This window comes from Eufriesea mexicana, unplaced genomic scaffold, assembly GCF_001483705.2.
Source record: "Eufriesea mexicana isolate 0111107269 unplaced genomic scaffold, ASM148370v2 scaffold107, whole genome shotgun sequence".
Classification (NCBI taxonomy): Eukaryota; Metazoa; Arthropoda; class Insecta; order Hymenoptera; family Apidae; genus Eufriesea; species Eufriesea mexicana.
In genome coordinates this window covers 678894-706705 of record NW_016908335.1, presented here as the reverse complement: position 1 = coordinate 706705, position 27812 = coordinate 678894, and the positions used below count along the sequence as shown (strand labels likewise).

Below are 27812 nucleotides of genomic sequence, written 5' to 3'. Positions count from 1 at the left end.
TATTCGAATCTCCGTGGATTTTCTGAAAATGCAACCAAGCAGTGAAGAGATACTTAACGTGAAAACACGCGCAAAAGTGAAGGAGAAAAAAATCTTGTCAGCCCTGCCGATTAAACGTGTAAATGAGAATGTTCGACGATGTTTTGTTACAAATTTGCAACATCGTTTAGTTCGTTGTCGAAGGAAATTAGATATGTTAGGTAAACTTGTTCGTTCTGCTCGAGTAAATCTTTGTTACAAATCGATAAATTGTGTATTGTTCGTTTTATTCACAGACTGATGTATAATAAAAGGATTGAAGTACATCTTAATCTCGAGTCTTTTATATCTCAAAATTAAACAGAGTTTCCTAACGGTACATATTATAGAATACGAGCTGTAGATATTAGGACAACGATTTCCTTGGGAACTTTCAAGTTTTCAAGAAACACGATTCCTTTGCTAACTGTTTACATCGAAAGTAAAATTATACAAAAAGCGGTAAAGCGATAGATTTTCTAAAAAGAATGTTCTTATCTCCAAATACTACTAGTAACATTGTACTATTCATAGATATACCAAAAGGTTACTATTTGAAAGTAAACACATGTATCACCATAAGTATAGAAGTAGAGTCAGAAGTAAATATACCATTTAACCGATAAAGGCAATAACGATAATGGGAAAAAGAACTGTTGCGGTAATAAGATAAGACAGCTTAGTCCTTCTTTCTCTCATTTTTTCGTTTAGAATAAAATTTTAATTCTTCGAAAAGAGCTAGGCGTGTATGCGTATGAATTTGTAACAAAACCCGAGCGACTAAAATGCAATTAGAAAGTCTGTTTAATCGGCTAGCCAGCATAGATATTTTTCTTCTTACTGGAGTATATTAAGAAACGATGTAATCGATTGTTACTCGTCTGCGCGTGAAGACGGCGAGTACTAACTTTATCGTGTTCGAAGGTCCGAACTTCTACTAGTCTGGCCAACGATTGCGTACCACTGCCGAGCCATACCGATGTACCGTGTTATCGTACTTTGAGTGTCCGTACACGTATCCGATATTCAATGGCCAAGCACATCCGACGACGAAACGTTCGATGTACTTAGAGCGAGAGAGCAAACAAAATAAAACACGAGAGAACGTATCACGATTTATGTAAAAAGAAAAAAGAAAGAAAAAAAAAAGGAACAAAATGGCAAAGCGTTATTTCGCTTAGCTTCTTCTCACCTGTATGTATCACGCTGTTATTGGCCGTCGGATGTCTTGAAGTAATACGCTTAAATGGAGATGAGAACTAAACCCATTAACTTTGTGGATTTCCTCTCTCGTTATTATCTGTATCTTCCCACTGGATATGCACCGAAAGTATTGTTCCTTTTATAAGCTTGCTATGACGCAAGTAAACGTTGAACAACTAGACGTTACATTTGTACACAGTGGCGAGAAAGAGTGCGAATGGAAAGAAGTAAAGAATGAAAGAAAGGAAATGATCGCGGAATGTGCGATCGAGAGAAAGTAAAAGAAAAAGGAATCGAATGACAGAGTGAAAGAGGTACCAGAGCGATGAAAGTATAGAAGCGAGAAAATGGACTCCGTTGTCCTCTGGTGTGTATGCTTTCACGTGGAAAGAGAACGAATCTTCGTGTTATTCCAATGCTTAAGGAGCTAATGTCTCTCACGTTTACTTACTTTTTGTCGACGGTATCGTTTGTAAGCATGATCTCTTGATGGAACATATATGACACGAACATACACATACAAACAAATGCACAGACACACACCAAATTTCGCGATTAGGGTATATATTAGTGATAAATTCAAAAATCGAGGAACGGTATCTCCACGAATGGAGACAAGGGGGAGCATACGTAAAAAGTGAAAGTGATACGTACGAAAGGGGGAGAGAGAAAGAGAGAGAGAGAAAGGAAAATGCGCGAGTGAATCTTGGTGAAAGAGAGCCTCCGTATTTACAGTACTGCAGCGTTACCTGACCGGGGTTTTGCCTTATTAGCTGACCGTTGCTGTCCCGACACTGAACATGTTTGTTTGAACAAACTCCTGACATCAGGAATTTGATATTTAGGATCACGTATCGGTATTTCACGCGTATTCGTCGAAAAGGAGAAATACTCGGGATGTTTTTTAGAATTCTACCTCCCTTGATAACGGACCAAATGTGGTTAACGAACCATGGTCAGCTAATGCGGCAATATTGTATATCGCTATTCTGCCACATATCGTTGGCGCAATTATGCTACAACTATGTTGCAATTTAGTTTGTAGTTCTTTTTTTAGTCGATTTTTCATGCGTCACCAGTTTTTAAATACAACACGACTGACTGCTGGTTAAGTATGGTTGTGAACGAACAAGAAAATGTTTCTCTATCCTATTCAGGATATATATGTCACCTTTTCTTGATGATCTTATTTTCCTTATTCGTTCTTGTACTTCATATAGAAAGGTTGTTGCGCTCAGTCCAATGACGAACTCAATCGCCCATTATTAGTGATAAAACAATGATTGAGTTTGAAAGCGATTATTTGTATATTTGTAAATTGGTGCGAATAGATCGGACCAAGGTCAATGTATGTACGTATGCGTCTTTCATTTCCTCGCTTTTAATGATTCGCAATAATACGCGAGGTCTTATTTGTTTTTAAATTAGAAAAACGACGCGTGTTCATGTCGTAACACGGCTTGAAGCGATTGCAAAGCAATGCGTAGAAGATTATGTGCGTTCGTTGTGTTTCTTTTTTCAATTGTTTGTTTTGTAGCCTTTACAAAGCGGAATTTATTATCATTAATCATATTTTAAAAAATTTTTTCGATATCTTTTTTTCTTTTGTATCTATAATCCTTCCTTCTTAAGTATTTCTTTAGTCATGACTATTCTTTATGTGCATTATTCTATGCATGGAATTGGGTTTCCTTTCTTCGATTGTTCCATTATATTCCCAATTCACTTTCATCGTAAAGCAAGATAAACATTATCAGTTTCTGATCTGTTTCTTAAATGTCTGCTTTGAAATGTTGGCAACATTTATTAAAAACTCATTCAGTTATGTATATTAACAATTGTATCGCGCTTTTGTAGTGAATTCTTTGCGCGATACATTTTACTCTGCGAACGTGATTTAGATAATATGCGTTTTAATTATTATTCGTTTTTCTAGCATGTATTTGTTGCTAAAGCATTCTTGTGTAGCTTGTGTTCAATGATCATTTGCCATTTATATGGAATTGGCAGCTCATGTGCATTATGATAGTATGCCCATGTAACGAGTGTGATTGATGATGTTATAGAAATTTTGAGATGTTTATCGATATGGTGAGGAGACGTTATGCTATGAGAAAGATGTCGGGCATCGATTAATTTTTGTAAATAAAAATTATTGGAATGAATATAGAAGTACGCACACAGAAAGACGAGAAGTAAAAATATGTGAAATGTCGGATGTCGGGAGATGTATCAGCTTCAAATTATATATACATATACATATATGCATAAACAATATCAATAATGGCAATTAATAAGCTGTATTGTTACTACAGTAATTACCACTGTCTCGCAACGGCAGCGATCGACTAATTTTATTACCACGTAATCTTAATAATGCCAGTGAGAAGTGGATTGTGTTCTTTGTGACGAAATCGGACGAAGAAGCATGAAATCGCTAATGAATTATTCCATTCGCTAATTTATAGAGACAATTTAAAAGTATCGAAGATGCTTCGAAATATTTTGTCCATTTCGTATATGTCTACAAACACAAAGACAAAAATGTCTGAAGTTTTTGAGCGAAGATATTCTATTATTAATGGAACAACATTGTTCAATTTTAACGTGCTTTTGTTATTATATTAGTGGATTCGTTTTCTTTCCACTTATGAAACTAATAATCTATTAAAGATACAAAAGAAGATTAATGTACATAGAAATTAAATTGTTTGAGTACTATTCCGATGGATTCTGTGTTTACGCCAGTTAGCGTAAGAATACGAAGGGTGGAGAGCGGTTTACATCCTAATGGTGAAAAACACGAGACTGAAAGACACACCGGACCATAAAAATTTAACGCGTTATATTCACGTAATACAAATGACGTAATGCAACTTACGAAATGAAATCATGTTTTCATTAGTTTTGTCAACAAATGTGCACCTCTCTCCCCTACATAATACATTTCTATCGTACTTGTAAGCTGTGATTGAAATCCTATCTTTCAATTCGTAATCACTGGCTTACGAATTGTTATTTATCGATTAATATATATAAAACCGTCTGATAATACCGCTTTAATAGAATTTGAAAAAGACATTGAAAATGCGCAAAAATGTTTTCCTGTAAATAAGCGTTGTGCCTGCGCACTTAATCAAACTAAAGAAAATTCTTATTGAATTTCTTGTACGTTTTCTTTTTGACTTTATGCAATTTGACTACTTGACTATACGTTTCGAGCTTGTTTTATCCTCTTTTTCAACATATATTGTAGAAAGAGAAATTGTTTCCAAAGCTTCAAGTTATATTAATATGCGGTAAATAGAGAAAATACAAAAGATCTAATTTTTAAGTTTTTTATTTTGTTTTATCTCTTTTCATATACATTTTTTCCATAGAAAAAAGATAATGATACGTGATGTGTTTTAAAATTCTTTTCTTCATTTTCTTTTACAATGTTTTTAGTTTTTATAGACAAGAAGTAAAATGAAATTTTTACAATAAGTTATTAAAAAGAAAAAAAAAAGGAAATTTCTGGTTGTTTCGTATAAAATTATGTTTTACAAATCTGTATCCAATGGCGCTTACTGAATTTTGTTTAAAAAAATGCGTTTAAAAAATTCCGCAGTATATTTTATTTGAGATTTATCTAAAAATTGTTGAATTAAAAATATGGTATAATTTGAAGTACAAAGATAATAAATAACACAGAATGTTATTTAAATTTCATTTGTATATATATTTTGCTGCTTTTACTTTATTTATCTTCTGCCATACTTTTAGATATTTTTAAAATTGTTTCAATACTAATTAATTCTCTATGTTCCTCCAACATTTCTATAAATAATGGATTCTTTAATAACATATTATGCGAAGCAGCAATAAAGTCTACAATTAGTCTTTTCGATAGATTGATATTTTCTAAAGTTTTATATGTTTTCTCTTTATACCTAAAAAAAAGTTCAGTAAAATGTGAGTTATAAGTCTCATATATATATTATCATAAATTGCGTGTATACTTACTGTGCCATCTGAGGATTTGTTTCCTCCAATATTTTGTTACGTAACTTTTCCTGTTCGTTTAAAAAATTTTTGTAATCATATATTGCATTTTGACATTGAATTTTTAGTTCCAATTGTTTTTTTAGTGCTTCTTCTATTTCATTTTGTATCGATAAAACACAGTCATTGAAACAAAAAAGTTTACGCATACATGCATAAATTTTTCTAAAAAGGTATCAAAACTATTAGATATTTTTCCTTTTAAGATTCCATAGCTTAAACTGTTTAATGCTTCATACTTTTGCATATTGTGATCACCTTCTTTGCCTGTTAGAATAGCGTGAATGCTATCAGAATGAAGACATAGTTTAATTGCCTCATTGGTTAGAAGAGTATTTGCAGTTGCTTCATTTAACTTTGTTACAATTATTCTTACATCTTCTTCTAGTTCCTCTGAATTATTAGTTACTTCTGAAATCATGTTAAAAAATCATGTTTATATCAATGAAGCTTTTGTTTTAAAGATAACAGGTTTATTGACATACGGTAATTATGATGTGCTTTAAGTGTCAATAACTTGGAATTCAGTCGTTTTAACGATTCTCGTTTAGATTTAATTTTTTCTTCTATTGGTTTAAAATCATCTATTGAAATTGCTCCCACCGGAAAACTGTAGGTACTGTTTTTCAAACATTCCACAGCATCTTTCAAAGTTTCTAATTCCATCATTTTGCGTCTGTATATATTACTACATTACTATAAAATAGTTAAAATCAACTGGGATTTATAACTTTTATAACACTGACATTGTTTTGTAATTCAAAGTTATTTACAGCTATTGCTAAATTCATTTTGCACTACACACACTTATTAACTTTGCATATAATTTCCATTCATTTTTTTTAAATGTAAATAAACGACACGAACTAATATTAAGTTTTCTTTGAATATCTATTTTCTCTTTCAATTTTAAGCGACAAAATGTCACGATAAAGGTTATAATCAAAACTTTGTTTGGAGTAGTAGTTACAAGTAATTTCAAAAAGTTCCTAGATATACGTTATTGGTGGGTCTTATAGTAAATTTATAGTAGGTTAACGTACCTAAGTTGCTACATCTAGTAACAAAATATTTCTACGTTATCATTGGTTAATATATGACAGAACGTCGTGATGAAATATATGATCTAGTAATTTTTTTGTAACTAATAAGTTTACTAGATTAAATCAATCATAAATGCGTAGTTTGTTAGAGTCTGTAATTGGTGAAATACACATTTATCGGTTCAGCGCGGATTTGTAATACTGAAAAAAGAAGGTATTTTGTTCCTATCATAGATATTTTGTTAAAATTATGTATGTTTAATGTAAATACAAATGTATTATATTTAGATTAAAGATACAATCGATTGATTAATATATTAGACGAGATCACGTAAGGAATATAAAAGTATTTAGACGTGCAATCTGGATATAATTCAACATTAATTTAATGGAAATGTAAAGGAAAGAGATTTTAAAGATTTGACGTATTTCTTAATATTAATTTTTATTTGATTTATTTTTATCTTCACATCGTTTAATTTCTTTAACATATGAAAAATACATTCAATTCTTTTTTAAAGTGCTTCATACTCTTTTATCTTTGTATTTAAAGATGTTGCTTATTTTCTATAAATATATTTCACATCTACATGTACATTATTGTAAACATTTGTGAACATTATGGTAGTTATAGATTTCCCTATTATATGCTGCAGATCATATTTTCGAACTGTGCGTAGACGATAAGTAGTATGGCATTCACACAATAGAGAGCGCCTCAAATTATTTTGAAGTTCGTTTATTCTCCTAGTTGTATCGTGAAATATGCGTATTAAAGTCTATCGAAGTAAGAAGTGTAGTACAAGATTATTGGTACGTGGACAAATAAATTTTATTTTCACGGGTCACGGAAGAAGAGCTTCGAAAAGAGTTTGGTTTTCTTTACTTTGGTTAAAAAGTATGTATATCATGTATATCTGTATATAGTGAGAAAGATTTATTGAGACTAATAAACTGTCACAGCAAATAATGTAAAAATGTCGTATAAAAATCATAACATATCTGTACTACGTGGTTATGTATCGTATGTATTGCATTTAAGGACAGATTTAAGCATCATGAAATTCGAATCTTCTATTACAGTTCAAAAATAATTGTTATGGCGATCTCGGTAACGTAACATTTATGATTTTGAGATATACTCAATTAATTGTTACTAATTATGACACAGTGATAGGAAATTGACGCAAAAAAAGAAAAGAATGTAGGAAATTGGAAAAAGGAAGTGAAAACTACATAAATGCGAATAATTTCGAAAGATTCGAGTACCGGAACACAGTGACATCTATTGTCCTTATATTTTTCAGACACCTCGCTTCACGAGGGCCCTTCACTCGTTTCAAGGAATAACGTTTTCTTGAATTTACTCTTTCTCCAACTTACGTTTCCTCCTATTTTCGTTTTTCCCAGCGTTACATGCACCGGTACTGTAGACCAAAACAAAACGTCCCGCCATCGAAGAAATGCTAAGGATCGAGGAAATTATGAACACTTATCTACATGTGTATTCTATCAGTGTGATACTAGCAAGTAAGGTAATTGAAAAGTTTAAGTGTTTTATTACTGCGTAAGCCACTTTTCGTATATAATTGGGCAATATATATTTTTTGGTGAAAATGCCAGGGTTTCGTTTTTAAAACATCGTTTCGTATCGTAGTAATGCTAATGTAATCGCTCTATAGATTTTCACGAAAACGATCGGAGATGCGTGTACTACTTGCTTCTACAATAACCTCATCGATGAAAGCGGAAGTTCGTCTTAACTTCCGTCCACCACGAAACTGAATCCTTTGAATTGATTCAAAAGCTCGATTAGCACTTTGATTGCTGTTGGCGAACATGTGTGTATCTCGCGATATACAAGATACGAGACCCTTTCGCCATTCAAAACACGCGTGTACATATCTATTCAGCAAATTGCTTTCGTTACGAATCGATGGTACCTCGGTATCGGCTCGATTCAAACTGGGGATGTCGGCCAGTTATGCCTTTATACAGTATTTGACCACGTGATTCTGAAAGTTTCTCACGTTTTCCATGTTTTCCACGTACCAGAGTCATTATATTTTGCTCAAGAGCATGTTTTGTTTCTTATCATGCAACATATTCAATATATGGTCGACATATTCGATATATATCAAAATATTAAGCGAATTTTAAACGATTAAGTGCTTTACGAGTAATTTTAAATTTCATTTCGATGTAACTTTGAGTTATCTCGAATGAACTTAATGTAACCTTGAACGATTTCGACGAGACGAATTACTCTAACGAATGATCTCGATGCGACGTTGAATGATCTTAATGCGATCTCGAATAATGATTGACCGAAATAAATGTTTAAAATTCGTTATTTTATAAATGTTACTGCCATGTTTGAACTATCATCAGAACAAGGGCCAGAGTTTATATGTATTTCTTAAGGAGTTGTGATAACATTAATCGAAATGTATCTCCATCTTAATGTTCGCATAATATATTTTGACTGATCTGTATCGGATATCGGGCGATTATTAAATTGCATAAGATTATATCATTATTCGATGAAATTCGCGTTAAAGTGTTTATCGAGCGATTATTGCGAAAGATACATGTATTTTGATGTGTCATATATGTAATTACTATATGAAAGAAGAATAAACGTAACATCAAATTATCACTGTTTTTAGCGTGTCGTTGAAAATAAAATATCTTCACGAACTGGCCTAATGGATTAGAAAAAACAACGAAAGAAAATCCCAGGACGAAACGTCTAATTTCCAAAGCGAGCATTCAGGATTAAATCGATATCTGCAGGTACACGATTTATTTTCTCGTTTATTCGATCTAACGAATAATCGTCGAATCAGACATTTAATTACACAAAGCTCGAAGAATTCCATCAATCGTACCATTATTTGTATCGATCACGGGAATATGATCGCGCTTTATTTATCCATTCTTCACCGCTTTAATTTAGAGAAATCGCCAGCAACGAGGAAGCGATATATCACTGGACGGATCGATTAATCACTTCCGTGCTTTGACATTAATTTACCGCAAAACGTTGGCTCACGAGCCTGCCTGCACCTCTTCTCGGCCCAGAGACGTTGGCGGTTACGTGCGCCACTCCTTCCTGATCACTCGCAACAAATAATGGAGGAAACAAGGTGATCGTGGTACGGGGGTAGCCGCAAATGATCCTTGGATATGTGTGTTCTTGTTGCGCGTGCAGTTCCAAACAATTTGCATGGCTGGCCGCGCCTCAAGCCCGAGCCAATGGATTTCGTTTCGACAAAAAGCTGCTCGACGTATCAGTTTCCAATAAAAACCGCTTGCCAATCTATTCGTATAATAGTGGCTGCTGTTGTTTTGTGAATCGGACGATAGCTTTTGAAATTGTTTGCGAGATGTTCTCGGTGTTTCTTCCTTCTTGTGAAAAGGTGTTCTATAATATGCTCGGTATCCCGAGAACCGAAAGGAGGAGAAAGTCTTTTATCGTTGCTCCTTTGGCTACCCCACTCAGGCTTGCTTAAATAACTCGATTAAAAGTTTGGACGATCTATTTAGATGCATATTATCCATACTCGCAGTACGTTGCGTATTCTTCTTGCTCGCTAGGTTGCGTTCATGCGAATAAAAATAAGTTTTCTGATTTCTCACTTATTCCATCTCCTTGGCCCAGGATCCAATTGCGATGACCTGATAACCCGAAAGTTTGCGAGGCAACATCAAAAGTCAAGTGATGGTAACTTAATCACGTAGCTTGGAAGCCGCAAACACTGAAGGATTTACGGAAGCGGAACGTTGGAAAGAGGAGTTAATCTGTCGCGTATGCTATGGCTATTTAATCGTACCACTGTATCAAGTCAGGTTAGTCAACGTGCACAGGATTTACCGGGTTGCTTTTTATGGAAGATTGCTTTTAGAAAAAAATCTACTTACCAGCTGGAAGATGGATATTTTGGTTATTTTGTAAATAATGAAACAGTGTATGTTACAATTATAGTGTAGGGCAATAAACGTAGCCTAGGGATCTATCTTATAATAACTTGAAGCTAAGGTGCACGATGTCCAACGATAACTAATGACTAAAATTCTCGAAGAGAACTTTGGAACCAAATTGAAATAAACGAGAAAGGAATGAATTTATGAAGTAAAGAACGAAGCAGAATTCGAAACGAATGCGAAACGAAAGTGAAACAAAGACGAATTGCGAAACGTATAGAATCGGAAAAAAAGACTGAGAAAAGAGAAATAAAATTACAAAAAGTAGAACAAAGTGATATAGAATCGAAGCCAAACACAATGGATCAACGATGGAAAGGAAATAAAAAAGGAACAAAGAGTTAAATGAAATTTAAATTAATAAGGAATTAATATTTAAATTATATATTTATCCGAAGGTTATTAAATTATTTAATTATTAATGAACAATTAAACGAATTGATTAAAGCAATCATTTAATATATTATTTAATAATGCAGGAATAACTAAAAAATTGATTTCAAATGACGAAATAATTATTATTTTATTAAATTTAATTTTTAGTCATTCGAGTTGAGGGAGTGTGAATTGAATGGACAAGGGCTATCAGCTAGCACTCTTGGCTAGCTGATAGCCATTGTCCACCCTATTCATAACTCGAACCTACCCTGGTTAAAATCTCGAACTGTTCGATCTGGGGCCAAATTGGCAAATGAGCTCGAACTGCAATGTCTTGCTCTTTATATAGCCGACCGTTGTTTGCCGAAAATCGAACGAAAAATTACGATCGTTCCCGATTCAATTGTTAATTATCTTTCTAATAGAATAACCAATGATTTGTTAATTTTTCAATTTTTACTATAATTTTAAACTCTCAGCAATTTTATATCATTAATACTAATCTTTCACTCTTGCATCTCTTTCAGGATGATAATTCTGGATTCTTTTCTGCATCTGATATTCAAGATTAATATAACATACATCTGAACAACGAGGATCGTCAGTGACAAACATGCACGTTATCAGTGGAAATTGATTCATCGCTCAATATGCAATTTTCTCAGCAATTTTGCAAAACCGGTACGAATATCAGTTTAATGAACCGAAATAGAACCGATATAAGAATATACGTATACGTATACGTACATGTAGCACATAGAACCGCAACCGTTAGCAATACAGAAGCGATAAAGAACCGATATTTCAAAAGCTACTGAAACCGTAACCGAAATCGATATCTCCGCAGATTTTAGTTCTTTATAACCGTTATAGAAAATAACGGTTCTTTGAAAATGTTTCGACAAACCGGTAGCGATATTATAACACTTTTCAACCCTCGAATTTTCGGCGATAGCTATAAATTTCTCTCGGTCTCTGAACTACTGTTTTTTTTTCTCTTTTTAGGTGGTGCACTTTCATTCTGTGATGGATTGCGATAGATTTTAAACATCTTTTAATAAAGGAAAAACAACGAGCGCACTACATCGTAACCGACTGTTTGGACACGGTAGTTATCGTGGAATTGTTTTTTATCGATTCCGTTCTTCACTTTATCAAATTTTCACCCTCCTCGTTGTTTCGCTACCGATATTACCGCTGCAAGACCACGCGTGTTTTTAATCGTTAAACACGTTAAATCGTGCATGACCTTTCACTCGTTATTTCAAACGTTTGGTCTGCAGATAAAGCTGCTTTTTCCGTTTCCTCTTGTTGCTTCGCTCGCGCACGAGGATACGCGGGGCTTTTACGAAAAATTGGAAACGCGCATCCAACGTGTCCAACGCAGACGAGGAGGTTCGAAGGAACAGAAGGTGGAGGCAAACGATCGAAAGCAGCGGATCGCACGCAGCATCGCTATTTAATTTGCGCCTATGGCTGCGCCAACAGGGCGTGGGACAACAGTACCCATCGCTCTTTGATGCTAGGCGAGGTCACTTGTTGTCGATTATCGAGCTCACCTTCGCCTCTGACATTTGAAAAGCCGGCTGAAATCCTGGAAAATAATTCACGCCGTAAAATCAAATTCCCATCTCGATTTAATGCTCGTGTGTGTGCGTATGTGTATTGTCGAATCAGCTGTCGACGAGGATGTACATACCAGACGCAACGATTATCGATACAGTATTAATATTTCGCGATTATATCGTGCCGGAATTAATAAGAACTGTTTATACAATGTCGAACGGAATGTATTTTAATTAAAGAGGAAAATCATTATTCGGTTCAACGTCCGCCAACAGATTGAACCTTTCATGAGAAATTGTGCGGCATCTTCATCCCGTTAGACAATTTACGATTTCAAAGGCTCTGTAAACGAGGATATGTCACTTAACTCCTTCGGTTACTCTGCTATCGCGGTTTCTCAATCCGTTCTCTCAATCTTATTATTTCATCTACTATCCCGACCATACCACGATATTTCGCGTTTTAATCTTCCACATCTGCTGCACAGTGTGGCCGATGCGTTCAAATGCGGCAAAAAACATTTTTCAGCTGATATCACATATACAGGTTGGCTCATTAAATACTGCCTTTTAGCAGCTTATCCGAAAGTCTATCTTAACTGCCTTTTACGCAAAACAAATTTCAGTAGTTATTGAAAAATTCAATTAAAATGTTAATTTAATTCTTAAAACCTTTTTATTTATACGAGCTTCTCTTTGTCATTAAAGACTTTTATGTTGATTTTAATGTTATTCATTTTTAACATTTTTGTCGCGGAGATTAAGCATTTTTTAATTTATTATTTTCGTAACAGAAACATACTTGTGTTTGCTCTTTTGTTAATAATAAATATAAGAGACACCGTTCGATATTCTACATCGGTACTCTGACATATAGGTATTTCAAATATGAAGAATTTTCCCGCGGTAACAACGCATAGCTTGTAAAACTGCAGTCAACTTCAGGTCGATGCCGAATTGAACGTACCGGTAATATATGGTGGAATATTCTCGCGCGTTAAAGTGAAACTTTCAATATCTGCATAAAACGTTTCGTGAAGTAGTGTTATTGCTGATTAATGTTTTAATTACTGCAACCGCGGAAACATATATTTCAGAATAATAATACGCAGTATCAATTATTGCAAAGGTAGGTTACCCGTGTAACATTGTCGTGATGTTCATGAATAGGTCACAGTATAAATTTATAAATCGTATCGTCAATTGCGATATTTGGTTGACAGGGCTAGGAAAAGACAGTTTTTTTTAATAGTTTTAATGATTTTTCTTCGATTTTGATGTGTACTACACGAAATAAAGTGTGTGTGGGGGGGGGGGGATCGTAAAACATACTGCGTAATAACCAAATATCGATTGTAGATTCTATTTCTCGACCGTGGATTAAGGTATTTAGCTAAAATAATTTTGTGAAAACAGTTTTCTAATAGTTTCTCCACATAGTTTCGATTCTTACGATCTATGTACGAAGTGAAGTGACGGGTGTGAAAATCATATAAACGTACTGCGTAGTTGTTTATTATTGATCGTAGATTCTAAATTTCGATCGTGGATTAGGATATTTAGCTAAAATAATTTTGCGAAGACAGTTTTCTAATAGTTTCTCCACATTGTTTCGATTCTTTCGATATATTTGTGGATTAGGATATTTAGCTAAAATAATTTTGCGAAGACAGTTTTTTAGTAGTTTCTCTATATTTTTTTCGATTTTTGGATCTTTTCACGAAATAAAGTGACGGGTGAGAAAATCATATAAACGTACTGCGTAGTTGTTTATTATTGATCGCAGATTCTAAATTTCGATCGTGGATTCGGATATTTAGCTAAAATAATTTTGCGAAGACAGTTTTTTAGTAGTTTCTCCATATTTTTTTCGATTTTTGGATCTTTTCACGAAATAAAGTGACGGGTGAGAAAATCATATAAACGTACTGCGTAGTTGTTTATTATTGATCGCAGATTCTAAATTTCGATCGTGGATTAGGATATTTAGCTAAAATAATTTTGCGAAGACAGTTTTCTAATAGTTTCTCCACATTGTTTCGATTCTTTCGATCTATTTACGAAGTGAAGTGACGGGTGTGAAAATCATATAAACGTACTGCGTAGTTGTCTATTATTGATCGTAGAGCCTAAATTTCGATCGTGGATTAGGATATTTAGCTAAAATAGCTATTTAAAATCAGTTTTCTAATAGATTTTCCAATTTTCTTTTGTCTAGTTCTTGCTGCAAAATAACGAGGAGACTTCAAATTGTAAGATGTCACAAGAGTGGACGCTAAGTGGTGCTGAATGTATAACGAAAAGGTATAGTGAAACTTAAAAATTTTCAAATCGGTATAACTAAACAAATATTGCAAAAAAGAAATGTGTAACTTTGTTCAATTTTTGTATGTTCTAGGTAGATTTTACACTCTATCATTCACGGTTCAATTATAATGGATCATTTATAAGAGAGAATGATAGTTTCACATGATGTATAAGTGGACTTCTTCATAGTCGTGCAGTGATCTTAAAAATGGACGAATGTTAATAAATATGGTAATATATCATGCTCTATAGTCACAGTTATTTATTCCACAAATAATATTCTCTAAAACTAAACTTTCCTAACATGTCATTTTGCAGGTTTTTGGTGTTTCATTCCACACTGCGCCATCAGAATTCGACTCGATCTCCTATCGGCAGGCACCGTGACTTCTAAGATAACCCGAGGAAAGAACGAAGCAACAACGAACATTTCGGCAACCGAATATGACACACGCATCACTTGTTCCTAGAATGCAAACGCTTCCCCGATAAGCATCCTAACGAGTTCAGGAATTCAACGACTGGCGTGGAGTTCTCTAGCTAGGGTGGCTAATCGGCGGCATAAGCCGCGCTCTATTTAATTTGCGTCCGTGACGCCGGCGTAAGGTTACAACCGGGTGCTGGCCCCCTCGCTCTTTGAGGTCGCTGCTCGATGCTGGTTGGTGTCGGGGGTGGACTGGGTAGCGATGGCGATGCCGGTGGTGTACGCGGTGGAAACTGTACGAAGCACGGACCGCTGGTCGAGGCTGGATGGACGGACGGTGTTCGCTGGACAAGGACGCGACGAGGGAGGAGTTGTACCTGGATCACGGTGCATGGGACGAAGCAGGAGGGCTAGCAGAGGTGGTGGTTCCCTGGTGCGCAGCCTGAGCTGCGGTCGGAGCTTCTCGTAACCCCGGCACACGGATACCCGTACTTAGGCCTTTGCCGGCGTGTACGTGCACGGGCTAGGTGAGTCGGGTAGCCGTGGCCACCTCACGGAACCGTGAGAGCGCAAGATGTCTACGAGTGTGGGTCGAGCGAAGCCGAGGGTGGTCGAGGACAACCGGCTGCGCACGAACCACGAATCACCGCGGGAACCTGTCGCGCGCCACGAAAGTCGAACAGTCTCTCACTGGCGCCCGGCGCGGCGAGTGGCCCGAGAGACTGGATTTCGTGCGAGTCGCACAGAGCTGTGCGATCATCGTTGAACGGGCAAGAGTGGAAGAACGAAAGGACGCATATAGAGAAGCATATCGACAGATACGTCATCCCAGCGTGGGGGCCCGAGTGGACGGTGGTAGACGTTTCATCCGAGGGCATCTACCCCTTCTTCGAGGCCCGATGACCGTCGCACGCGAGGAAGAGGAGAGTCGACGGTGGACCAGGATGGGCCGTTGTCTGTTCGTCGATTCCGCACGCCACGTGGTTCCGAGCTTCCTGTCCGTTTGGATCATCGTCGTGCTGCTGAACGGTGAGTGAACACACCTCTTACCTTTTCACGCGTATCTCGCGATCGACTCCCCGAACGGGAGTCTTTTGTCCCGAAAGGGACAAAGGAGTGGATCTGGTAGGAAATCTAAATTAGCTTTACGATTCGTTGGATATCTACGCGCTTAGTTTCTGCTATTTATAGCAGTACATTGGGTTTCCGGTTGGTTTCGGTGGAGTGTAGTAGGTCGGGGGCTGCAGCGGGGGGTAGAAGCGCGACGAGTAAGAGCGATCGACTAAGGGGCCTTAGCAGACACCTTCGTTTCGATCCGCTGACTGTGCCGAATCCTCTCCGAATTAGCACAATTGCGAGCAAGGGGTGGTTCCTCCGAGGTGCTCCAATCGTCGGATCCTTTTCCACCCCGATATTTTATCGGTTTCATCGCGTAACTCGGTCCGGATTGATCGATGGTTCCCAAAAGTTTCCATTTTTACTGGTCCTCGCTCTCGTCGTGAAATTTCGCTCGGATCCGGTCGCATCGTGACCGGAAGGGTACCTGGAAATCGGTTCTCGCGTACCCAGAATCTCGCCAGTTCTTATCGAGTCTGTCGGTTAGACACGAATCGGAAGAAAGAGGGAAATTTTTGCGAGACTTGCCGTAACAGGCAAACGAATCTACCTTCGTTTCCGGGCGAGCAAAACGACGGGAAAAAAGCTAACGAACTCGGCCAGCGAGTCCGTGACCGGGGTTCGAACGAATCTCGGCAGCCTCATAGGAACGACGTCGATGGGGGTCGAAGGTAGATTGGCAGCTGCCATTTTTACGACTCGTTGGAGCTGCGTCGTTCGAACACGACCGGTAGGATTACAACGAGAGTCGAGAACGTTCGATGAACGCAGTCAGGCTTGTTTTCATTCCTTAGTCCTTAACTTTGGCTGCGAGGTCGCGTATCTACGGGAAGGTTCCACGAGTGGCTAAGTCGATGGTCGACGACTCGTGTTTTGGATTTTTTCCTCACGAACTCGAGCATCGCTCGACAACAACACGCGCTTAGCCTCGTGAACGTGCGGACGGGGAACAAAGGCGGCATATAAATAAAGATCGTAGACAAGGGGCGAGCACGGTGGCCTATCCGGTGACGCGATTCGTAGGAAAATATCGTCGATAAAGCGACCGCTATATTTCCTTTCGGCGCGTTACGCGCGTCGAAACGCAGGATCCCCCGAGCTGACGTGGTTTATCGCGTGCTCCTCTAAAATTTAAACTGCCTCCGCTGAGCTGAATCGTAGCCGGATTTATGGCGCAGCTTGCAACTTACGGACGTTCGCGCTACGGAACAACTCGTACGAAGGATCCTACGCGCTTCGTTATGGAAGTTTAATAGCCGATGGCTAATGAAATCCTGTCACTGGCCGGCTACTACTCTGTTTATCGCCGATCGGCGTTGCTTTCCTCTGATCGCGTTCGTTTCCCGTTTTGGACCGTTAGGCTCGCGAAGCAGACTTACGTAGGCGAAGATAAATACGAAACGAGTGGAGGGAGCGAGGGTTGAAACGTTGGAGCCAAGGATATTTCGTGGCTCACCGATATCGATTACCTTTCAGCCGTCCAAAACTGCAAGTTAATTATCATAATAGCCGGCCATAGATAGACCGTGAATAGAGACAGGAACATCGGCGATCTCCTGCCAATGAAATCCATTTCCCTTCTGCCACGGGCGATAGAATCGCTCGAGGACGTTTGATCGATGACGTTGGCGTCGGGGCGGGCTGCCTGGGCTAGAGCAACGTCGGGATCCAGGGATCGAAACAGCGTTAAACCTACCTATGGTACGTCGACCTAAGGCACGCGTGAAACTCGTGTACCGCGAGACGGAAACGATAACGTTCGGCGACCATGTGATCGCGCTATAAAACGGTAACGGTTACGGCGAGAAAATGGTCGGAAGGAATTTCGGTCGTTGCCGGGATGACGATGGCGGCGGCAGCGGCGGCGGCGTCGGGGTCGGTCTAGGGGTGGAAAATCACGCGAGACACGTACGCGTGTTACGCGGCAGCATCGTGGAAATTAGTCCGGGCAGCAGACGGTCGACCCTCGAGTGTAAAGTTAACTTCCGGATGTAACTTTTGAATAGCGAGAACCGGGTCACGACTGCGCCTCGAGAGGATCGGGACTACTGCGAATAAGCCGAAACGAGGAAGATCGGGCCGGGGGTAAACCCGATCGACCGAGGGCCCGATACGACGCGGTGGTGTCTTCGCTCCACCGATCGTGTTCCGCGTTTTAACATGCAAAACAAGCCGGACCACTCTGTAATTTATCTTGTTATTTGCATTAGCGAATCGGGGTCAGCGAAACGTTTGCGGATACGGAAACAGATACCGCGTACGAGTGCATCCTTTTTTCACCGCTGCGACGCTAAACGAACGATTTGTTTGCGCGCCGTTTCAAATAATTCAAGCATCCATTCGGTGTCTGATTTCGCTGCTCGAGGGAGGTGTTTTCGACACGCGCGAGGGTTTTTGACATCGAATGATGCGCGGAAACGCGTTTTTTCGTTAATCGCGAAGAATCGCGTGGAACTCTTCGTGGACACCCGAGTACCGTGTTACACTGTACGATGGGGCGAATAATCAGCCCGGAAGGGAGAGAAAAATCCTGAAATTTGTCCGCGTTTATCCTCTTTGTCTGGTCCGGTCACGTTTGCTTCGCGTGCAAAGTTAAATTCGTCCGAATCGATAGACCGCGCGACGTACGTTCCAATTTCACCGGCTCATCGCGATCGTTCACGGCGGAATGGCGAGTAGATTTTAATCGTCGCGGAATTCATCGGCGCTTATTAAAATACCGACGGATGGTATCGCTGGACCGCGATTCGCAGTGTATCGGCCGCGAGTCGATTCGTTTCAACCCCGCGGTCCATGGCGGAAAGTTAATACGGTGAAAATTGGCCCGGCAATTTTCCTTTAGGAAGGTTCGGGCGCGATGTTAAAATCGAATCGAAAGGGCTCGAATTAATCGTCTCGCGTGGCAACTTGGCCCGGCCCTATTATCGCCGCTGTGAAATTTCGAGCGGAACGCGCCGGCATGCTAATTTGCCCGAAACGAAACTTAAGCAACGCGGTATCCGGCGATTAAGCGGCGGGATCGTTGATTTTCCCTGGCATTTTACCGGATTCTCTGACCCTGACATCGCGCCACCGATTTACCGTCAAAGGCGATTACGAAGGGTGAAGCGAAGTTAACTGCGACGCGGCGGAAGGGCAATTCCGGAGCGGATCGAGTCTACGGGGTCGCCTAATGTCGCTAATGGAGAACGCGCCGTTACGTCAGGTGTAGAGGAATAATTGTCTCTGGGAGAATTAGCCGGTTGCTCGAAGATTACTCGAGGGACGGCGATACCTCTTCGTCGAACAAAACCACCCCGAACGCCATCGGCGCGTCGAATCGTCGCGTCCTTGCTCGCGTTCCAGACGACGACGACGACGACGAGAAGGAATATCGTGGATCGCGAGAGGAAGATGGAGCGAGTGGACACTTAGCATTTATATTCTTCTTTGAGCGGCTGCTGAAATGGAGCAACCGCTCCATTTCTCCCCGGTTCCTTTGAGAAGCTCTCCTTATCGCTCTCAGCCTCGAAGGATCTCCAGGCGCCTTTTCCGATTTCAATTCAAGTGCGTTCGAACACCGAACGTCGCTTTCATCGTTATTGGATTAAAGGATTAACTCTTGGATGTACGAAGAATTATAAAGTCGTCCGGCTGCCTTTGAAAGTCGATAGCTCGGTGTATTTCGCCACGCGGTAGATAAATTTCTCCTCCCTTTAATTCGTCCGGCGAAAGATGCCGTGCAACTTTCTCCACCTTTCTCACCCCTCTCCCCTTTCTTCGCTAACGAATTTAAACGTTTCATCCGGATACCAACCCTTCGTCCCGTATTTCTCCCTTTTAAATCGAACCCAGTGTATATCGCGTTCCTCTTCCCCCTCTTGTTACCATCGAAACAGGAGACAAAGGGAAAGAAGAGAACCGTGAAACGAAGGACGTAACGAGACAGGGGGTCGTTTCGCGAGATTTTCGGGGATTACGATCACGGACACGCGTAATCGCGTGCGACGACGCTAATCGCGAAAACGCTGCGGAGCAACGGGGATGGTTGATCTCGCGGAAGTCTGCTCATGCTACTCGTCACTCGTGAACTTTAATTTCCTGCCTAACGCGGGCTGAATACATTAGGTATCTAATTCGGCCGACAGGTCGTCCGGGCGTTTCTCGTTCGACGATCCGGATCCGGAACCGTCACGCCGCGCCGTGTCTTAACGAACGGGAAAAGTGGGGAAAAAGGAAAAACTGGCAGCTATCATCGGCTAACGAAGAACGAATAAAAAACCGATGGCGATACTCTGGGCTGTGTGGGCGAATATTCGGCGCGCAGCGCGCACGTATGCTCGTGTTTTTATAAGTTCCGCGCGTGTGCGATGCGATTTCACGGAACGCGACAAATATTTGGACAATGTACATCTACGATGAGAACGATGATCGTTATTCGAACCATCGAGCAAACAATATCGGAATGACGCAATTATAACCGATACATTTCATTGCCGTTTATACGCCCGTGCCCGCGTATCGCAACGTCCACTTTACCCTCCGTTTTTCCGCGCACCGTTTCGATAGCAAAGCAATTAGTTAAATTTTAATTAAAACGATGAAACGAGCAACGCAACGAGGCGACGCATCGGGCGTTATGGCGTACGATCGAGCAAGATCAAGATCGATTAAACGCCCCGTCGCGCCGCCCGTTTTTCGGGGCCACGACGATACAGCCGCGCGTCACACCTCTGCGGCGAGGTTAACTCGCGGCGGAAATTTATGCCAACGCCGACCATGCGAATCTGCGGTTCGTCCGTGGGAACGTCGACTCGCGAGCGCGAAAGAAAAGGGAAAAGGGGCGCGAGCCGTTTTCCGACGAATTTCAACGGGAAGTTGGCGCACGAACGCCGGTATGCAAATTAAACAGCAGTCTAATCAAACCCCATCCCCGACGTACGGTTTAGCCCGCTTTTCCGAAGGAATCCTTCATTCCGGCCCGCTGACACGAATTACACGCGGGACGTGCTCGCTTCGCGATAGCGGCCCCCGAATTTATCCGCGTCACGGTGTCTTTACGATTCGCGGATAACTTTTTCCCACTGTCGTTCCTCCTCCCGTTCTTTCTCCCGTTCTTTCCGTTCTGTTTTCCACCTTCCCTCCGCGCGTTCGCAAATTTTCCAGGGGATAAAAGTCGAACGGTTCCCGGGTCGTAAGAAACCGGGAAGAGCTCGCGGTAGCGCATCGGTCTCTCGACGGAAGTGCCGAGGACGCGAAATTCACGAGACTGGAAGCTCCACTGGTGGCACACCACTTAGAGGATCATGCGTGGGGACGTAATAAAAATGCTATCGATCACGGAAAAGCGGCAAGTCGGTGGAAACGGGACACCGAGCTGCACCTACGTCGGATATACAGCGCGCAGTAGATAAGGTCGAGTCGGGTCGGCCGACCGTCCGACTAATAACGGCCTCGACTACTTTGCGCCGGCGTGGGGGTTAAGCGTCGAGTATTATGCGTATTAACGTTAAAGCGCGCATTAAGGAGGGGACGTTGAACTCGGTCGTTAACGGAATGTTAGAGTAACGCGTATGGCAGAGTGTGTCGCGTAAATGAGGCGACGTTTAATCGTATGCTCCAACCTTCTCCCCGTCTTCCACGTACGGAGTTCCCGTCGCGAATTCGAACTTCCCGGCCGACGTTTTCCATCCGGGATGAAATCCCGCTGTCCGTTCTTTTTCCCAGTTATCCGCGTGTATGCACCGATCCGCGCGTATGCACCGATCCGCGTGACCCGTGGAATTAGAAACGGAATTTCGCGATAATCGATCGGATGGACGGCTCGATTAGGGATTAAACGGTGGCCAGATATTTCGGTACTCCGTCGTAATCGACGGTACACGGAGTTCCTGGACACGGCGTATCGGAAAAAGTCCGTCACTCTTGGATTTTTGTATCGCGACGCGCGCCTCCGACCGCGAGTCTCGCCTGAAATTTGAATATTCATTATCGGCCCGGTATCCACTGGATTCCTGGCGCAGGTAAAATGGAAAAGCGCGATAGAAAGCGGGGATACCGAGGGGAAATAAAAACGGCCGATAGCCGGTCGGAATATAGAAGGTGCATGGGAAACAATAAAAAGGAAGCGCGAGCACGAAGAAACAGATGGATACATTAATCAATATGGGATAGCCGATAACAAAAAGGAAAGGTAATGCGTCGTGATGAAAATTCAATATCGACGGTCCGTCGATAGGACGGAAAAAATTCCATCCGAGGGTGGAGATAAAACGTGGAAGAAACGTGGCGAAACCGAGTCGTCGAGAGATCGGCTAGGGATCGAGAATGATCCTCGCGATCGTTGGCAGGGTGTCTCGCGTTTCGCGTTACGGTTAGATCCGCGGGTAGCCGCGGTGAAAGCGGGCAAAAGTCGCGATCCCGTGGAACGAGATACATTTACAAGTGGAATTTTATGCACGGAGGATTCCAGATTCGCGGATCAACGATCGCGCGCGATACAAGCGGAGCGAGAACGGGCTGACGAGCAACGCCAAGTTGCTTTTCGGTTGTTGGTTTTGCGAAAGTCGTTAAACAGCGTCAGCGAGTGCCATTTATGGACTCCTGTTTTCCGGCAGGCAGAAACAATCTGGCTCGGTTGTTGGCTGTCCGTGCGCGCGTTATTCCGGTCCGACGAAACCGCACGGTAATCGCGTTTATGAGCCACCATAAATCAAGGAATTGAACGAAACCGTGTTGCGCGTTGGCTGCAAACTCTGCGGATTTTTTGTCGCGGGTATATATATATTTTTCGCAACAAAATTTCACGCATAGTCGACACTTTTTCGCGGTCTCCGTTCTCGGCTCTCTTTGTAACCGACGATTTGTTGAAACTTCATTTACGCGTCCCGTTCTTTCCCGCTCGTTTATCTCGCGTGGGTCGTTAACGCGGGGAGAGTATAGTTTATGGGTCTCTGTTTTCGTGGCCGATGAGGGAGGAGGCCGATGATTCTCGTCAAGAAACGAAAGCGTTTCGTTGGCTTTTATCATTCCAGCTATTGCGAAACGTTAAGCATCGACGCGTGATTTAGGATCGTTGCTCAGGTACGATCGATAGATACGATCTCGCGAGACGATAACGATCGTCGGTTGCTCTTAATTCGCACGCGTAGCCGGAAGCACTCGACAATTTTACAAAGCGCAGCGGAACAGCGGTGTATCGCGTACACAGCGATGCGTGTGTGCGCGACTTTTTCGTCGGCGTGTAATCCCGTAATTTGTTCATTAAACAAAAGCGGCGTTGGTGGTGGAGAAAATACAAGCCGGGGAAATTTGTACGGTAGCTTCGGTGTGTGGCAATTTAGTCGTTACAGCAACGTTATCGAAATCTCTGACGTCAAGAGGAAGAGAAAAAGTCTCTTAGCTGTAGCATCGGATTGGATTGGGTGGATTGGCTAAAATAGCGTTGGTTTACTTCTTAATAAAATACAATAAGCTTATACGTAGACTGACGGCTATGGAACAACGCTATTATATATGGCTATGGCACGTTCGACTTTGACTTCTTACCGACCTACTCTTAGACACTGGCTTAAGAACTCTTAAAGACTGGACACCCTAGACTGTTCATAACCGACGACTGTGGAGACTGGAGCTGCCCGCGCCCTTGCACTCTTATTTAAAGCATTGATCCTGTCCTTTACCATATCCAGGCTTTCCTTTCCAATCATGCCCCTCTCCCGCGCAACCTCAACCAGGGCCAGGTACTTCAACCACTCTGGACGCATCCCTAAACTTTCGCTCAACCCTGCCATAAATATTCTTTGCAGTTAATTCGCTTGCACGCGGTCACTGCCATCCTAAGCTCAAACACACTTGGCATTCTTTCAGGGCCGTACTTGTTCCAATCCCACATAGCCGTGTTCTCGTCTCGCCGCGATTTTTTCCGTATAAAATTCATCGAAGGCGAATCGCGATCTTCTCGATCGCCTCGAAAACGTGCCGAAAGCGTGCGGCGAAAACGTGCCGAAAACATATCGGAACGGTGGCGTGCGGTCGAATAGGTATTTCTCCTGTCTTGTTCCGCCCTTTTTTTCTTCGCTTCGTTTCCCCTCTTTGTATCTACCTCCTATCCGGAGAACGACCAATGAAACGCCACTTCCTCGATCCCCCGCGATCCGCGTACCTCGTTAAAAGCCGAGAACCGGTGTCGCTCGCAGGCTCCTACTGTTTTCTGGCGGGCGCACGTTGGATACCCGTTGTCTGGATGCACAGGCGTGCCGTTGCAACGGAACCGTGTAATAACCACGTACACGGGCCACGATATACCACCGTGGGACAAGGACGGATAGATGTAGATAGCTTACCGGGGAAGGGAGAAGGGATTCAGCGTGCGTACACAGGGTGTACATAGCGTGTGCCGTTGTCGGTGTAGCCTCGTACATCGAGTGGAGATTCTGGCCAGAAGAACGAGAGGGGCTAAAGAATGGGATAAACACGGATAGACGAAGACAAAGAGACGATGCGAGGTACGCGTGGAACAGAAAACAGGCGTACAGGGGGTGGAGGAATAGGAAAATTTACAGGAGAAACGTCAGAGGTAGTGGAAGAGTTGCCGGATTGTACGCGTCGAGCAGAGCTACGAAACTTGCTCTAAACCTCCTTCACCTCTCCGTTCTTCCTCCTCCCGGGGTCGGTATATCCTTATCGGGGGGCACCACGGCGCATAAATCAAAATGTTTACTCGGGAACCGGGCCGGGGAGAGGACGAAAACGGCGCAAGCTCGCGACTAATAACGAGTACCACCGACGCTTCCCTCTCGCTCGTTCAGCGGCCATTCATTCACCCGAAGCAACCACCCTTCCACCCTTCCGGATCCATTCACCGAAGTCGATGCAGAACGGACCTGCCGGCCACATCCTTCCCCGCATCGGATACGTCGTTTTTCTTTGATGCCTCCGCGCCACGGGCCGAATTAGCACGAGGGTTCGCACGTTTCGGAACTGGCCACATCAGGCGAGCCTCGAGCTTTTCCAACCTCGATCGTCGTTGTTTAGCCCCGAGTATTCCGGCCTCGATTCCCTATTTCGTTCTCCATTAATCCGAGCGTCGTCGATTCGAACGACGATTCTCCGTTTTACCTGCGCGTACCTTCGCCATCGCGTGTCGTCGTTACATCCGTCGTTTTCGATTAGTCGTAAACGATACGACCCCGCGATCGTTTACCTCCGCGGAGGTGGGATTAAAAGGGTCGTTGAACGCAAGACGGCCAGGGCGTACGAATTTGCGGGGAAAAAGCGCGGCATAAAGGGACACACGGGGCTGGAACCGAAACGTGGCGTCTATCGCCGCCATATCCATACCGATATCGATACGGATATCGATCGATCGTAACGCTGGGAGTATCGCGACCGGGCCAAGGATAGATCGTAACGTTTAAAGAGCTCAAAGGACAGCCGCGAAGCGGTTTCCGGCGAGAGTGCCGGGTGCCCGTGTGCTTTGAAACACCGGGTCGTCTTTATCCCGCCGCGAGCAAATACTTTAGGCGACGTAAAATCCATAATGAGCCCGGCACGGAGAATTGCACGCGGAAGTCGATGCCTCTTAACGAACGTCGGCCCCGGTCTACACACGTACGCGCGTGTGTATCGTTTCCTTGAAACTGTGTTAAATTGATATGCCGCAAAGAGGCTCCATCCACCTTCTCCACGGCGCGGGTTTTACGAACAAAGTTTAAGCTCAGCGGCGAATGCCGGGGAACGACGAGTGCGCGCCCGTTGTTTGTCGAATAGACTTCCGGCATTGACGAGCATTAAACAAGTTTCTTGGCGTTGAAAGGGTGCGAGAGAGGCAGAGGGAGAGATAGAGGGAGAGGGAGAGAGAACGGCGCAACTTTCGCAGGGGTTGGCACCGGAACGGGGATGCGAAAGGTGGGACGAGACGTTCTCCGGTGTTATTGGAACGAAAGATTACCGGGCACGGGGTGTTTAATTACCGTAGTCGGTTAATACCGAGCACAACTACCGCAGACTGGATCGACCGAGAGCGTCCATTGAACCACTCGGTAATCCTTGGGGCCACAATGGATCTACGACATGGAATGCAGTTAACCATCGCCTCCACGACTCGATCTATCGCCCGTTCTCGGATGGATGGGCAGAACACGCCTTTCGAGATGCCGTTTCCACGTACTCGCGATGCCCGACGTTCCCCGCTCGGATGATCGAACGGTGCGAATCCGGGAAGGAAAACGCGACGATCGGACCGGGCTCGTCCACTCGCGCGATTCTGGAAAATTTCGCGGTTGCAAAAGAAACGCGGTAGTCGGATGTCGCGCGACGTCGTTGATAATTGCACGAGGATAAATTGTTGTTTATCGAACAATATCGAATGTCGCGAATGGAACTCTTTTTTCCCCCCATTCAGCTTTTGTTCGGCCCTCCGGTCCTTTTTCCACCACCGTCGGTTCTGTTCGCCCAATCAGCGAAACTGGCGCGACGCGATGTAAAAGCCGCACGTATTCCCGTCGAATTTATTTTATTTCAGGAGTGGTTACATTAATGATCGAAAAAACGTGGACGATATTCGTTTGCGCCGGTTGCTTGCACAGAAAGGTAATTGTATCGTTCGAAACGGATTGAATCGACGCAGCAGGTACAATACCTGGTAGCGTCCACCGATATAACACCCGGGCATTAATTAGTAAATTAACGACGGCTGGATACGAGCAACGCGAACAAAGTCCCGCTTCAAGAACGTTCCAGCCCGATTAACGAGCTTCGCAAATCGGCTTCTCTCGGGGAGAGAAAAGGGAGAGAGAGAGAGAGAGAGAGAGAGAGAGAGAGAAGAAAAGAGAAAAGATTAGAGCGCGAGTTTTCGAAATTTTCCGATCGTCTTTTCCCTTTAATCAGACGCATTGCGCGTCTCCCTTGGTGGCTGTAGCGCGATTGCTGGACGGTTCGTGCGAGAACGCGATTCTGCATCGAAACCGCGGCGAACGGAGTCTTGTTAACGGGGGGAGAAAAAGAGAAAAAAAGAAAATAACGCGTATGATAACTCGGGGTAGGATAATGAGAGTCGGGAGATCCGAGCGCGCGCTCATTTACCTCTTGATCAGAGAGCCACCCCTCCGTCCTTTCCTTCGCGTTTCTTCCGGCTCATCCGGCTTTCCCCATTCACCGGCGTCGGCCATTCCACGGTCCGGCCATTACGACTGGGTAGGGTAGCACGATGTAAAACGTGACCGAGCTATCTTTTTCCCGTGGCCGTGGCCAGGTCCGCTTCTGTTCCGCGCGGCCGTCGCTGGAAAACGTCTTTTCAAATGTTTCCAAGTAGCACGTCGGTTCCTTAAATTCGCGGTTAATGGCTCCGTGGCGCGACACACCGTGAAAGCTCGAGGGGAAAAGGTGTGGATACACCGTCACCCTGCAGCCGGAGTATAATCTTGTTTAAAGATTTTAAGACGCGCCTCCGCTACTCGCCGCATTATCATGCGGGGGGCGAGCGTGGGCGCGAGGGCGAGGAAGACGGAGAAGGAGAGGCTGGGAAATGGGGTTGAATTTCATCGACGTCTGTCTCTTAGAAATTTGCATACATTTCGCGCCCCTCCTCTCGAGCCTGCCTCTTTTAAAGCGTTTCGAAGTAATCGAATGAAGGGGGTGAAGTTTGAAAACGCCGCATTATCGCGACGTTATTTCAGGACGAAGTAGGGGTGGTTCTACAGCGCTCCTCGAAGATATAGCGTTACGGTTTCACTCGGATCGTACGAA

General features: G+C 42.7%; 2 protein-coding genes and 1 long non-coding RNA gene across 4 annotated transcripts in view; 2 read left to right on the top strand and 1 right to left on the bottom strand.

Annotated features, from left to right (window-relative positions):
• Window positions 1-4960: 4960 nt before the first annotated feature.
• Window positions 4961-6079, bottom strand: LOC108555277 (uncharacterized). Its single transcript, XM_017910852.1, has 4 exons — window positions 5751-6079; window positions 5505-5676; window positions 5227-5430; window positions 4961-5153 (listed from the first exon to the last, which is right to left on the bottom strand). Exons 1-4 carry the CDS (start codon window positions 5932-5934, stop codon window positions 4961-4963), a joined length of 753 nt encoding a protein of 250 aa, XP_017766341.1. The 5' UTR covers window positions 5935-6079.
• Window positions 6080-6458: 379 nt separating this feature from the next.
• On the top strand, window positions 6459-9071 carry LOC108555329 (uncharacterized). The gene is made up of 3 exons (XR_001890766.1): window positions 6459-6522; window positions 7719-7843; window positions 8978-9071. It is a non-coding gene; the product is annotated as an uncharacterized LOC108555329 (long non-coding RNA).
• Window positions 9072-15560: 6489 nt separating this feature from the next.
• The window catches only part of LOC108555349 (Down syndrome cell adhesion molecule-like protein Dscam2), a 134181-nt gene continuing 121929 nt past the window's right edge, over window positions 15561-27812 (top strand). Inside the window, exon 1 of one of the 2 annotated variants that reach the window (XM_017910957.1) lies at window positions 15561-15998. In XM_017910957.1, the coding sequence (XP_017766446.1) occupies window positions 15869-15998 (130 nt within the window). In that variant the 5' untranslated portion in view covers window positions 15561-15868. The remainder of the gene's footprint in view (window positions 15999-27812) is intronic. The other variant, XM_017910956.1, reaches the window with a different exon arrangement.